This window comes from Cynoglossus semilaevis, chromosome 13, assembly GCF_000523025.1.
Source record: "Cynoglossus semilaevis isolate Cse_v1.0 chromosome 13, Cse_v1.0, whole genome shotgun sequence".
NCBI lineage: Eukaryota > Metazoa > Chordata > Actinopteri > Pleuronectiformes > Cynoglossidae > Cynoglossus > Cynoglossus semilaevis.
In genome coordinates, this window is record NC_024319.1 from 9,133,814 (window position 1) to 9,149,006 (window position 15,193).

General features: G+C 40.8%; 1 protein-coding gene across 1 annotated transcript in view; it reads left to right on the top strand.

Moving 5' to 3' along the window:
• The window catches only part of LOC103388437 (FH1/FH2 domain-containing protein 3-like), a 14,271-nt gene extending 7,713 nt beyond the window's left edge, over positions 1 to 6,558 (top strand). The window contains exon 3 of the mRNA XM_025061719.1: positions 5,552 to 6,558. Coding sequence (XP_024917487.1) covers positions 5,552 to 5,624 — 73 coding nt within the window. The 3' untranslated portion in view covers positions 5,625 to 6,558. The remainder of the gene's footprint in view (positions 1 to 5,551) is intronic.
• Positions 6,559 to 15,193: the final 8,635 nt, after the last annotated feature.

Below are 15,193 nucleotides of genomic sequence, written 5' to 3' on the forward strand. Positions count from 1 at the left end.
CTAAAGCACCTACAGAATGTAGAAATGACTCATACTGTAATATTAATAATCATTTCTAATCTTGGTTAATGTTATCTGTGCTCTGTATTTAGAAGTGACCAGGTTGACCCTGGTTTCTGCAGCTTCTAATTTGGTTCTTTTAAACAACTATCAAAACATCCAGACCTGTTTAGAACAAAGGGTTTATAATTGTCTAAGTTTCTTTTTGGTTTTATATAAACTCTTTTGCCAGTGACTTTATTGACTCCATATGTTTTTGTTTTTTTTTCATGCACCATGGAGAATGTTGATATAGCATTCATGTATTGCCCTATTTAGATGATCACAAACCAAAGGTTGGCATGAGAGTTTCTGTTTGGCTAAACCACAGACTAGTATGGATTTATTTGTCTAGCTGGGAGTTCATAAGCTGCTCCGCGGCCTGGTGTTTCTATTGGATGGATCGAGAGTTGTCTTTCCCAGTTCAATCCCAAATTGTTCGTTGTGTATGGTAGGCCAACGAGAACCGTGGGGTTCAAGTGGTCCAGAGAGGCTGCCAGGCCCTGAGTTGTGCCAGCTGGCACCGGGTGGTATGAATATGTGTCGTTAAACACACAGGGTATGAAGAGGCTGGGGGTGATGTTGGTTAGCCAATTATTTTTTTAAAATAGGTTAGCTCTGGGCTTTTTATGACGGCGATATGTTCGGAATTAATCCCTGTTGCACGCTGTTGAAGATTTGATTATTATGGCACTAGTAAAAGTTGTGCTGAGTCATTTCACCTTTATTTGTTCCATTTGAATTTGTACTCACTTTCTGTGTTACTGCAAAAGTTCTGTCAACAACAGCGTTCAACTCTAGAACATGGATACTACAGAAAAATACTCGTTTGACTCAGTGCAGTTTTTCCTACACTTTTTTCTAGAGTAATTCCTGTCCACTGAGTTCAGTTAACAAGCTACAGTCATTGTTATTGTTTCAGGCCTGGCCTTCCACTCCAAGGTAAAAAAAAAAAAAAAAAAAGTCCCCCAATCATATGCTTCCTGAATACCTGGACTCTCCCCCCTGATTGGCCACTGAAGCTATTTGTAATTAGTATTAATGGCAGGTTACATTCCTCAGGTGCCTGTGTCATACCTTGTGTCTTTACAATCAGATTAAAGTATGATCCTCTGACAGGGCACTGTGAAGCCAGGAGATATCCATGTCATGGCAGCTTAAGGACCATAATCACTACCACGCCGTGTTCTGAAGCTCAGCTACAGGAGATTGTGACTCATAAATCCCCCGTCCATCTCTAATAGAGTCTCACTTTTAAAAAAACAAAAAAACAAGACTGACCACACAGCTCAGACATGTGCTCCGACTCCTCTGCGCCAGATTTTTTTTTCTACCTAGTTGGTTGTCATTTAGGGTTCCAGCTGTGACAGATTGATTGATCCCATACACACAATTTCCTGCACTTGAAGTGCCGGGGGCCAAAATGGACAAAGGGAAACAGAGCTGGGACATGTGCTTCTGGACATTTATAACCTTTGAATATTTTTGTAGATTACAGGGATTGAAAATCCGGAGGCTTTGTGGAACATTTGAGGGAGAATCGTATAAAAACCCGTGTGTGCCACGGTGTTGTTGCTGTCACATTGATTGGTGAATTATTGGTCTTTGAGGACATTATTTCCTGCCTCAATTGAAGGAGATAGTGTTTCACACAAATGTTGCTTTTAACTGAAATCACATAGTAATCGTCCAAAGATGTTAGGTCAATTTCTGGTTTATTGTTTTAGCAGTAGTATAACCATAGTTTAATATAATATACACTATAGCATTTAAGGATCAAAGTAAAATGCTGTATTAAATACAGAAGCAGAGAAGAAGACGAAGAAGAGAACTTCTGGTTTCATGTTTATTTCAGCATTTTCATATTTATCACATTAAATTGTAATTGATGTTGGAGTACTACAGTACACCTGGATTACTACAGTACACCTGGATCACTACAGTACACCTGGATCACTACAGTAAACCTGTAATTGATGTTGGAGTACTACAGTACACTTGGATTACTACAGTACACCTTGATTACTACAGTAAACCTGGATTACTAGAGTAAACTTGGAATACCAGACAGTTGTCTTTTATGTATGGGACAAAAACATCTTCTTCACCTTATCTGATTTCATTAATTTTTTTGTGTCTGTGTTTTGTGTATAACATGTTAGCAAAGTAACGTAGCCATCCAGCTAGACATTGCGTGGTAATGACGCGGTGTCATCTTCACTTATGTAAAAAAAGCTAGCAGGACACTGGTGCTAATTAATGTTAGTGGTAGCATCTGTGTTTGTTCTAAAATATCAGGCTGGGTTTATTCAGATACCACTGTGATTTAGATCAGGTTTAAAAGTGAGTGGTGGTAAAGTTACTTTGGACAGACAAGTGATCATCCTTGATTGTTCAGTTTTTCTTTCTCGGCTTGTTCTACTCAAAGTTTCTCTTTGAGCTTCTTTGATATTTTTAGGACAGCTCAGCAGTCAGTATTTTCATTTTTCTGACCGTTTTTGGACAGAGTGTTTCACAAGAGTTTTATTTAAGCTGAAGAACATTTGAAAAGAAACAGAATTTGTCCAGAACAGTGCGGCTCTATCTGAATGAAATAAAACACGACTCCTTCTGTGTGACTGCCAAGCAGTTTGATGGCATTATTAAGACATCAGACCGATTCCACCATTGTTCTCTGTGTTTGTCTGTGTGGATTTCTGAGGACGATCCCTGCGTTGTTCTGGAGCCACACCTGGTTCACTCAGTCACTGCACATTCCCTCACACACACACACACTGCTGCAGGAATCTCTGCTGCAGTAGCAGTGAAGGGGTTGTCACTGAGAAGTGCTGAGTCAGGGAACGTCTGTGGGGCCGTCTTGTCTGGCGTTAATTTGTCTTCAAATAAATACTGGGTATGACTGTACTCCATGTATGTTTATTCGTTCTCTGCGGGTACACATTTTGTGTTGTTTTATAAATGTGGGCCAGTAATGCTGCCGTAGATAAAGGCGTGCGTGGAGCTGGCGGGCGTCGCTGGTCCAGTCGCTGGTTCTTTCGGTGTAAAAATGGATAAACAAGTATAAATCTAACTTGTATTTGTATCTGAGACATTAGAAGCCGTTAAAATGCCAAAACCCACCAGTCTAGGTTTTTCTTGGGGCCCCTGTGGTCAAATCTACCAACTCCTATTGGTTACTGCAGCTGTCAATCACATCATATAATTAAAAATCTTTTATTTTTATTTTCGAAGAACTGCTCCTGACTATTCACTTGGTTTCTACAGACGTCGTTTAAAGCATTGTTTCCCAAAGACTGGGTCGTGACCGTCTCTCATCATGTTTCCCAGGAGTGTAAAAGTTTTAAGTTTTAAAAGTTTGAGAAACACTGATTTAAAGGTGCATTCCTCAACATGAACTACTCTGATAAAGTACAGGTTTGTATTTGTTAAATATACAGTACAAACTGTACAGTACAAACTCTAAATATTCTGGCACATATTAACACCAAACAAGAAAACGGTCCCAGCATTTACTGGGTGTAATCCTCCAACATGCGTGAAATTTGTTGGTTGGCCCACATTCCTTTACAGTTGGTGATTATTTCTGTAACTCCGAACACCACCCTCCATAAACCCCCTCCACTCACTGCTGGAGAGTTACATTTTTATGAGGGGGGTCTGAGACCTTACTTATATTCCACGCACGTTTGTTTAATTTGATAATGAGCACGTTGGCCAGCCTGGCCTCAGGTCTTGGTTTAAGAACGGGGATAATGTTACAGCCAGGCAGAGAGAAAGCAGACGCTCGTGACAAAATGGCTCTGGTTACCCATAGGCCTCTGCAGCATCAGAGAAGATTAGGTTCCTGTTTGCCATCTCACCAGTGAAGGTGGGTGCTGACAGATGTTCCTGTGTCACCTCTGCGTGTTTCTGGATATTATATTTGATAAGAAGTGAGTAAGCCCAGGCACTTCCTGTCATCTGATCTGCTCCTTCTTAGCACCTCAGCACGGATTCCTGCAGCGATGTTGGAGAAGTGCAAGGGTTTGTTTTTGACTGGAAACTAGGTCAAAAAAAAAAGGGAAAAGATCCGAATTTACACATCCATAATGTGTGCATTCACGCAGTGATGTCATCAGAATGAGGCATGAAATTGTCCTTGAGGAAGAAGCCTTACATCCACCTTGAAAAATAAATGCTGCATCATCATAGTGTTCATCTGTGTGCTGTAAGCTAGTGATTTTATATTTCTTCACTTTGTCATCTGTGTCAGTTACATCAAATATACGCCAGATCAAAGAGGGCAACTACACAGTCCTGATCAGGTCTGCTGTTTATATAAATGTTATTCATTTTGGCAGAATTCAGTGAATGAAATCACTCTGATTCGTCATTAAAATCCATTATAAATTTGAATCTGACCAATTCTACAAACTAATCATTTCCGTAGCCAGTCTTTCTGTCTGGTATGTAGTTCCCAATGACACAGTTGTGCAGTGAAACTCGGTGTGTTTGATCAGGCAGCAGGACGACCCGTCCTCTCTCTCAGGCCCACTGCAGCCTGATTGTGACTGACAATGAAAGGCTGCTGCTGCTGTCTGGCCAGTCAGTGCGATCACACAGCCTTTGTGCAGGAAGCATAAAAGCCCATTTGTCAGCGAGCCGCATTTGAAGACGAGGTGCTGCACAACTCCGCCTGCTGTGCTCCTGTTACAAGTTGTGTCTAGAGCTAAATTAGTTTGTACAGAGGCCAAACCTGCAATTCCATGTGCAAACAAAGGAGTGATTGGATTTGAATTTGCCTTCTCTGTTGAACAATTGAGATGGAATGAAAAATAAATCATATGTAACAATCCATTGTGTGCCAAAAACACATCAGTGGACCACTGTGCACAAGAGACACGGAGAGTTTTGGTCTTATGTACAAATTCATTGTTGGTTTTGGGATTTGCTGACATGATTTGCCTTATCCTTTAAAACAGCAAATTTTACAGGCTCCAGACTTACTACCCATTAGACTCTGGCCTTCTGAGTGAGGAAAACATCCATTGCATGACCACAAGCTACACAGTTTCACATTCACTCTCACGACTGAAAGGAATTAAGATGCATTGTTGCCGCCTTTGTTTGGGTTTGTCATTCAGACATTGTAGGCCGCTGACAGGATAGTGATAGGGTCCTGGCATATTTCTCCATTAACACAGGGGGCGGAGTTGACCTTTGACTTTCTCCCGTATTATATTTACCCCACTGAAAACATTTCCCCTGATCTGCTCCTCCGGCCTGTTTCACTCAAACTGCTGCTCAAATATTGAAGGTTTTATATAAGTGTATCTCACAGGAGATTAAAGCCTAGCGTCAGATAAATCTGCACCTTTGCACAGTGGCCATTCTTCCACATGCCCTTGTCAGCATCTGTCTTATTTGGCGTATTGATAGCTGTCCTACACGGTTGACATAATCACAGCAGTCCAAATGTCCACACGCAGTGACACTCTTCTTTTCTCTCCATTTGTCTTTCTCTTCTTCACAGACGAGGCAAGAAACACAGCATTATTCTGCGAACCCAGCTGTCAGTCAGAGTTCACGCCTGCATCGGTGAGTAGAAAACTGTGCTGTTGTCCACACTGTACATTTGTGACGCCACGCTTACGGTCAATCTGTCTTCTTTAATGGCATTGGAAGGACGTTCGTTACCTCTGTTTCCAGTGTAGTGTTTTATTGAAGTTCTTGCTGCAGTAACACAGTGGCACCATTGGGAAATATAAACTTAATTTGGGTGAGGATTTACTGCATTTCAACAACACTGCAGAGAGCAGAGAGTGAAAACATTACTGTTGTGTTCTGTCACTGTGTTTTATTGGGCCTCCTGGTGTCTTTGTCTGACGAGGGAACAAGCACCAAGAGCTGACTGAAAACATATGTAAACAGGCAAGGTTGTTTTCTGTGCGTACACACACACAACGTGCTTATCAGTTGGATTTTGATTAAAGGCTGTGTTTGAGTGTTTTCCTTCTCCACATCTAAGATATCATGATAGGGTAGGTGTAAATTATTGGACATCTCTGATTGATTGATGGTCGGAGCTCAGGCTCTGAGACTTGTCACCGTCACTGTCAATTTAAAACGTAAAAAAAAAGCCCACATTCTCTCACGGACACATGCTTCCTACTTTGCAGGATTCAAATCTAAAAATAGCCCGAGGCCTGCAAAAACCATCAGACTGGAACTGGTCAGATTTGGTTTTATTTCTCTTGTCAAGTGAAAGTCAAACGAGGTCCAAGGCTTTCACATGAAGTCAATGTGATTTGAAGGCTGTCTGTGTTGTGGACTTCATTTTAATTTATGTCGGCAAATGCTAATGCTAATATTGGTCAAATTCTGTATCAGGATGTAAAAGAAACATAGAGAATAGATGTGGAGTAACCAGATTTGACGTAGCTAGCCTGGGTAAATACACTTTAATCTTTTCAACAACTTTTATCTCATGTTTTGTTAACTTCCAGGTACTCTAGGTAATTAATAATGATATATTTTACATCTTAGTAATAAATGAATTAAAAAGTTATTTGCCAACAAAATAATAAATACATCTCTACATATATTATTTCATGGACCACACAAATATAATTTTACTGACCAAGAGAACCTAAATAATGAAATATTTACATTTCAGATCACTTCAGTCTAAACTGTGTTTCTGTGAACTGGTTCACTCTGGTCTCTCGCAGCTTATAGAAGCAGTCGGACTGGCAGGCAGAGCTGCTGCTCTCCTCTAAGTGGATGATGAGCCGCTCTCTCTCTCTAAGTTGATGGCCACCTGTTGCCCTTCTCTAGTGACTGGCTGCTTTGCTAACCGTTTTACTTCCTTCAGTCAAGCGGGTCACTCTTACTGTAACTTCTCCAGACATTTAAGTCTAATTTCATCTGACTTCAGGGCTTACCCTGTAGATGAAGAATTACAGGGTGATTTTCCTGCACCCCACAGAACATAATTCTTCAAGACAAATGTGGTGACATTCTGTGGGTGTGTGTGATTGAGAGTTTCTCTTCTATCATGTTAATGGTAACAGAACAGAGCCCTGATTGTTATAGGACCCTATTGTCTTAGTGTAACTAGAGACGTTGTGCTATACAGAAATCTGTATTCTGTTTAACTAGGCTTTAGAGAACTGCTAAAGCAAACAGTACCAAGGAACCCCACTGGCTTTAATGTCATTATTTTCTAATTCTTCTTCTTCTTCAAAAAAATCCCCCCCATAAATGCTGCCTTTGTTAAAGTTTGGAAAGAAAAATAATTAAGTTTGCGTTGCTTGTTTTTGAGTTCTATAAAGTTTCCCAATTAAATTGTGTCCTCACTTGTGATTAAGTGTGAAGCGAACACGGCCGTGCTGTTAAAATATTCACTCATCCCTGAGGATTCCTCCTTGATTGTGAGTGATGAGCTGCAGTAGTTTTCTCTGTAATCTGTGGCATTGAGTGGAAAATCCTTGCTGTGTTTAAGCCCTAATCACATCGTACAGAACTTTGTTTAACTTATCTGGTGGTGGTGGGGGAGTCTGGGGGAGGGGGTCGTCTTTGGTTTTCTTTAAATGTACTCAGGTTGGTCCGTGCGTGTGTGTGTGGGTGTTTGGCTGCACGTATGTACGTGTGGTCAGCCGCAGACAGACCTAATCCAGGCTCTGCTGCTCAGAGGCCTAAGCTCTGACACATATGTCACTGTGTGGGACCAGGCTGTAGTGTCGGAGCGGGAGCAGAGGTGTTCATCCCGCAGAGCTAATGGTTTATTAAAAAGCTCTTTACTCTGAGGTGGAGATTTGTTGTAATCACACGGTCGACAATTTAGGCTTTTGTTTTTGTAACTAAAGTGTCTTTAAAGCTTTATGTACCAGTGTTCTGTTGCACCATTAGCTTCTGGCTGTTTATGAACATTAACTACATCATCGAAAACGTTCACATTACAGACAGAAGTGGCCCATGTCTGATTCTCTGATTCTCAAATCCAGTCCAGATTGCTTTCATATTTTCTACTAAAATATGGATCAGACTGAATGGGGTTGCGTTTCATCCCATCTTTACGTCAAAGTTGATGTGGTGGAAAAAAAGCGTATGCTGAGGAAATAATCTTTTTTTTGTAGTTTAACTTGTTTCCTGGATGTGAAAATGGTGTGAAGGTTTTAGCCCATATAGACCTGTACTTACGGGGACGAAAACCAAAGGTTGTCTGGGATTGACCGAAGCACGGGGAGAGGAGGACATTGATTGCGCAACAACTTTCAAATTGATACAAACAAGCTGACGTGTGTAGTATCCATATTTATTACTACAAGCAGTGTGTGACGTCACGTCTTCTTCTCTGCATGCTGGTCATTTCACAGTAGACTGTTCACATGAGTGATGTCTGAGGGCATGTGCATACGAACTCAACCAAAGAAAAAAGGGAATCGAGCAACAAGACCTGCAGAATGATGCACTTCCTGGTCCGTAGTTGTCTTCATCCAGCAGCTCAAACACACACACAAAAAAAAACCAAGATGGCTGAAGAAAGATTTGTGAAATTTGACAAACTGTCATTAAGCCTTTTTTCATATTTCCCTCTTTCTTTTTCCCAAACTGAAGGATACGGGCAATGACTTTTTAATGAATATGTTTTCTGCCTCAGAATAAACCAGTGCAGATGAAGGCTTGATCTTTGTTTATAATTGTTTGACCAGCACAGCAGCCTGAGACATAGAAAATAATCTCACATTGTTCTTCAGTGCGTGTTAGCCTTGGCCACAGCCTGCTTATTTAGTTGAGCTGTTATTGTTGTGGACTAGTTGTGGTAGCCAGGGCCAGTTTGAGCTGCTCTCTGTTCATTTTACTGTTGTCCACAAGTACAGTAGGTTGTCTTTGGACGTCTTGTTTAGTTTCTGGGGTTGTTCTGCTTGCGTGAGGTGACGGTATGCAGAGGAAAGAGACAGTTTGAGCTGTAGAATGTTTAAATGAGGATACCAAGTTAGAAATTAACAAATGTCACATGTAATTATCTGCAAAGACAAAAAACAAACTTTGGAACCAACTATTGCAGTGTTTATACAGTAATATAGTCTGAAGCTGATTATTGGGGAAAAGATCTGATGGTAATTTTATCATCTGAATCTAAATCTACTGGACTCCATTTCTCCATCTCCATCAGTGCTTCCAAAAAAAAAAAACAATCCCTGTCAACACCAGCATATTGGTTCCGTATTTGTTTTACTCAAATGCAAGGGTTCCACCGGTGCCATTTTATTACAGACCAATTCAAGTATTTCAATGAATATGCAGTTGGCTAGACGGCTGTGTTATATAGGTGGCACAGCTCTGTCACAGCAGGGTGACGTGGACAGTGTGTGGGATCTCAGCCTAAACTACAATGATGACACAGATATATATTTATAGCAAGTTTAAAGAAAACTGTTTCAATCCAAAAGGGAACAAATTGTTGTACATTAAACACAACACCTTCAAAGAGACACATTTACATCAGTGAGCAGAGCTTGGGGAGATGTAATTACCTCATCTGTCCACTGTGTCCTCCACAGTGAGACCAGGACTAGACGGACCTTATTTGACTCGTGATAAAGGACTTTTGGCTTTAGTATCTTGCCCATTAGTGTGTAGACTGATAAGGTCCAGTATCAAACCCACGACCCTGCAGTTGGATGACAGCACACTCCAAGGTCTCCAAGTGTAGGTTAATCTTGGAGCCCATTGATCCAGGCTGAGGAGTGACAGCTGAAATCAGAGGTGACACGTTCTTAGTGGATTACTGGCCTGGCGTCCTACAACCCCTCATCATCCAGGTTCAGGACATGATGGATGGTTGTGATGATGGCGTGGACTCGTGTCTCTCTGTCACACTGTAATTTGGTCAAATTGATAGTTTTGATCTTCAGGTTGACAAGTGTGGTTTTTCAAACAGGAAACGACTTGGCAGCAAATTCTGTCTGACTTTCCCCTCTGTTGGAAAATCAGCTCCTGGCTGTGGTCAGAGGAACTGCACCGAAGACTCAGTCAGGAGTTTCAGTTTCAGTTATGACAAATCTGTGTGAGATGTGAGTACATGGACCTGAGAAGATAACGTCACCTGTGGATTGTGGTGATCCTGTCCACCATCTTTTTCCAAACTCCCAGCCAAATCTGCACTAAGCCTCCTGCTTTTCTTAGCACGCATCGAACCCTTTCTAAGAGTTATCGTCTTACCAAATATAGGATATGGATGGACGCCTAAAATCACTGAGAGAGCTTGTTTTTATATTTGGTGTTTTTATAAAAGCAGACGATCTAGAATTTTACATAAACAGCCTTACATACCTCGGAATTATATCTGTAATTCTTTTTGGACAAAACAGGAAGTCTGTTGGGGATTGTTGTGTGTCATGGGGAGAGATGAGTGTTAGGATGAGAAAAACACAATGACAGATGATATTACCTACAGAGGAAACAACTAAAAGAATTCACCAAATGGTATATTTCCCCCTGAAAATCAAAATATAATTACAAATGCAATGCAACATTGAACCCCTTCTTAAAAAGACACATTTTAAAGGCCATACTGGTTGGATCCTAAACACCAACAAAATTAATAAATAATATAAATCAGATAAGGACTAAACAAACATTCAACATTCAAATTCAATTTTAAATATAAAGAAGAAGGGTGATAACATTCCATGACAATCAGTTTTCTACAGTTTTCCTATATATTTTTTTGACTTGTCTGTGACACTTAGACGATGCTCAGGGGCACAGTAGGGAGCGGGGGTCATGAATATTTGGGTTAAATACGCAGGTTTTTTATGGCCATGATCTTAAAATAAAAACACCTGCCTATTATTTGAATCGCTGGTATTAATGCAAAATAACAAGGTACTTTATACATGGCACTTGGCCCAGATTAATATAAAACACAATNTAAGGTTTCTATGGTTTGTTCTTGAGAACAATAAGCTCAGGGACATTGTTAATGATTTTAATGTTTTTCTAAGTTTAAATTTTCTCCCTGCGCCTTTAGCTGAAGATCTTTTGCCGTGTGATAAATGAAGGCTATAAACTCTTTTTATTCTAGTGTTGGACATGTTTTTTGGGGTACTTTCACCAGTTTGTGAGCGCACACACTTGCATGCTCAAACACCCATGCATAAACACTCATGCAGAGGCATGCACATATTAAGCAGCCATCTGTTTCCAGTTGTGGAACCCCCTCTGCACGTTCAAAAAGAAAAGAGCTGTCTACGTTTTCACCCAAGAGGGGAGTATTTTTTACTCCGCATGTTTGTGAGACACGAGTGAGAAGGGTGAGCGTACCGCCCGACCAGGAGACCTTGTGTTTTTCGGGATCCTTTGACTTATTATTGGATTTCATTGTTATAAATAATGTGAGTCCTTCTCCTTTATAGTGACATAAGAAAACTTTAGGAAGATGAGGTCACTGGTTCAGAATTGTTATAAGGTCCATTTTACGGCCAGTTCATAGCAAAGTACGGCTTTTCAATGTGTCACACAGTGACATATGAGTTGGGGAGCAGCTAAGGGTGGATTCTATGTGAACCAGACGACTGAGGTTTACCACTGCTGTGAGAAGGGAGCAGACTTATGTTGAGGTGGACAGGTGTGTAACCAGAGCAGCCACAGACTCCAAACAGCTGACTGCTCACAGGAAAAGAACATTTAGAAGGAATCTGTATTTGCTTTTGCTCCGGCCAACATTTATTTGATGTCAGCAGTGCAATGTTTGTTGTTTATTTACACAGGTCTGTGTGATGGTTTTGGAGCTCAAGGTCGGCGCTGGCTCTGCACTGTTGTTGGTTGTCTTTTATCTACAAAACGGAAAAGCAGATAGGAAAAAAAAAAAAGGAATTTTATGAATTATTTTATTCGGAATTTCAGAAAAAATAAAACAGTTAATCAAAGTAATTGGTTGTTTTATTATTTCTATTATCGACGCCAACAATTCCAATTCCATAAGCTTGAAATTATTTTTTTTTCCATTAGTATAATTCTTGTTTAATTTGTCTAGCTGCATGTATTACATTGTTAAATTTGTTAAAACATAAACTCCAACTTTAACATTATTGGCTCCAGAATCCCCTTTTACTGCATGTCTAAATAAGATGTCTGTAAACTCATTAATTCGTGTTGATATGGATGATGGTTGTTCCTAAGGGTCAGGATGACTTTGGTATCACATGGTCCAAATTCTGACATTTATCTCAGCGCTGTCTTGGCCAACTACCAGTTCCTGGTGTGCCATGGAATTCCATCCCACATCATCCCTCACTGGTGGTGCTGGCTGGGCGTCTGCCCCTCAGCTTTGATGTCAATGTCTTTTTAAGGAAGCATCTATTTCCCGCTCTGCTCAGAGACCAATGTGAGAGATGCTCAGGAGAAACCAAAACACTCTGCACCTTCTCTGTTTGTCAGTCTCCCTCCGTCCTGTGTTATTTCTCTTCTCACCTTGGATCACGTCATGTTGCCACAGCTGGCCGGCCTCAAATCATTTACGATTGATGTTTGGCTGTGAAGGAGGATTTATTGGAGTTTTTGTCACATTCATGGTCGGTGATTGATGGTCCATAAGAGGACATCAGCTGGGAAAATAGAAATCGGTGTGACCTATTTTGGTTCAGTGATATTTTCGTCCCCCCTGTGCAGTAATGGACGTTCAAATATTGCTGCGTGGTTGCATCAGGGGTGTTAACCCGTGCATCAAACCTCATGTTGCCCCTTCCCTGATTTATCAGCTTTTCATGCCATGTGCTGTGAAGAAGCAGGGAGCGGCGTCTTGAAAGACGTAAAGTTTCTCTTGTATCAGATAAACAGTTCCATGATGTGAGACGTTTTTCCTCCACATTTCCTCATGACTGTACGTACGAACACCTGCAACGTACCGTGTTTCACATTAAACTGTGGTCACTGGCCGGACGCCAACAGAAACTGCAGGCACATTCATCATTAGCTGTTTGGCACAAGTAGAAAGTGTGTGGCATTCTGCGGTGACGTGTTCATGATTTGAGAGCCGGCCTGTTGTTTTCTGCTTCACGCCAGTCTAACCACCCAGAGACATGATACACAGCTGTTATTGCCAGTGCTGCAGACCATACTGTAATCAAGTGTAAATAAAGATATCTGTTTCTTTTTATCAACTCCACTCATACTCAAGGCCAGGGGATAAAAACTGTAGTAATTGTTTTACAGAGCTGGTGTTAAGTTCAAACAGGGCAGAAAGTGGGATCAATAATATTTACCTTACACCACCCTTAATGAATTATAACATCCTTTCACTTATCAACATCACCATAAGTCATGTTCTATTTAGTCTGTGCAAAACACGGAGGATTTAGGACTCTTATACAATGTGTAAAGTCAACATTTGAACGCTTTTCTAGACTTTTCTAAGTCATCACAGAGGAGGATTACTTGTTGAAAGCAATTAGACCACATTTTAGTCATGCCCAGAGTAACCACACTGCTCTCACTTTGCTTTTGATTAAAGCCACAACTGAGGCTGAAATACTTGATCCCCTCGCCTCCATTCCAGGCGTTGTTGGTCGAGTGAAGAGCCCGGCTCAAATAAAGAAGGATCTCCTCGGGCTGCCCACCCGGGGCTCTTTGGGAGGCCAATTTAAGTGGCCTTAGAAGGAGACGATTGAATGACCTTTGTTGCGTTCTTTAAAGCAGAAGAAAAGAGCTGTAGATAGAGGACAACAGTAGAGGTCCCACTGGAGTCTCCTTATGTGGTTCAGGCATGTTAGGCCGTTGGGATGGTTCTCTCTGAGCTGCAGGTTACAGGATGAGTCAGTGGTGTTGACATGAAGTGTTATTACCACCAAGACATTTTCTAAAACTGATCAAGAAATTAAATCCAAATAAATAACATTTGGACAATATGACACAACCTCCCTCTGCAGTGATGAGAAGAGAAAAGTTTGTCTGCTTCTGCTTAAGGCAACATTGTCTGCTTCTGCTTAGTCTAGGTTCTAAGGAGGAGTGAAAATATCTACTGCTCTAAACCATAAGTGATGTTTCCTGGAGCTGTGAGCTATGAGAACTATGTTTACATCATTGTTGTGGTCGAAGCTGTGTAAAGTTAGGGCTCATCTTTCAGTCAGGATGTCAGACATTGTTGCCGTCCATTCAGATCTATTCATTTGTGTTGTGTGGTGGTTTTCCTCGGTGGTCACTTAAGGATCATTTAACACACAAAGCTTTAAAAAAGTTGAGCTCCCACTCCTTGTTTATAAGATAAAAGCCTGTACGTAAGCCTTTAATCTCGTGTTTGGAAATGTTAAAAAAATGGTAAATCTCTCTGTGAGTCTCTGGTCCTCGTAGTGAATGACATCAGTGGGTCTTCACTCTGTTCTCTGATGAATGGCCTCTGTGTTAGTGAGGTTTAACTCAGAGCTAAAAGGTTGTTTTTTTTAATCACTCTATCACAGTTTCTCTCAGACATAAAATATATCACATCATCATTTTGTCTTTGTCTTTATGAAGACAAGTTAAACAGCTGTTAGACAGATGTTAATATTTCAATGGGCGTCCAACTTTAATGTCCAACTAATTATACAATAATCAACAATGTTTAAATCACAGCATCCATCTGATTGTTTTCTTTCAACAAAATTGGAACAACTTTTGAAATCATCATCATCACTTGGAATTTTTCAAAAAAGGAATCCCCCCGATTGCAACACCATCAAGTGTTGAGGAGAATTATCTTATACTTAAAGATAATGTGTTGAGTTTTGGAGCCAAATCTCAGACACTGATGCTTTAATGAACACTTTAACCATATGGTCTGACTGATTAGAATACATTAAAAACCATAAATGACACTTTTTAACGAGTCAAGAAACTCTGGTCGACCAACTTCTGGAAGAGTTAATGAAATCCACACACAGATCTAATGCTGTTGACCTTGTTTGGGAAGGAGGGGAAATATTCTGGTGTGGTGTATGAATAGTGTCGGTCACTCAATGCCAGAAATGCATTAAGTGCACACTTCTTCTATCTTGTATGTCATCACGTATGGTCTTTTAGCTGCAGACTGCTGTCTAACTTTCCACTGTGTCAGCTGAGTCCAGGAGCTGGAGCAGCTGTGTTGGCACAGAGTCGCAGAGTAAAGTAGGGGATGACTGAGCCTCGTCTGCCC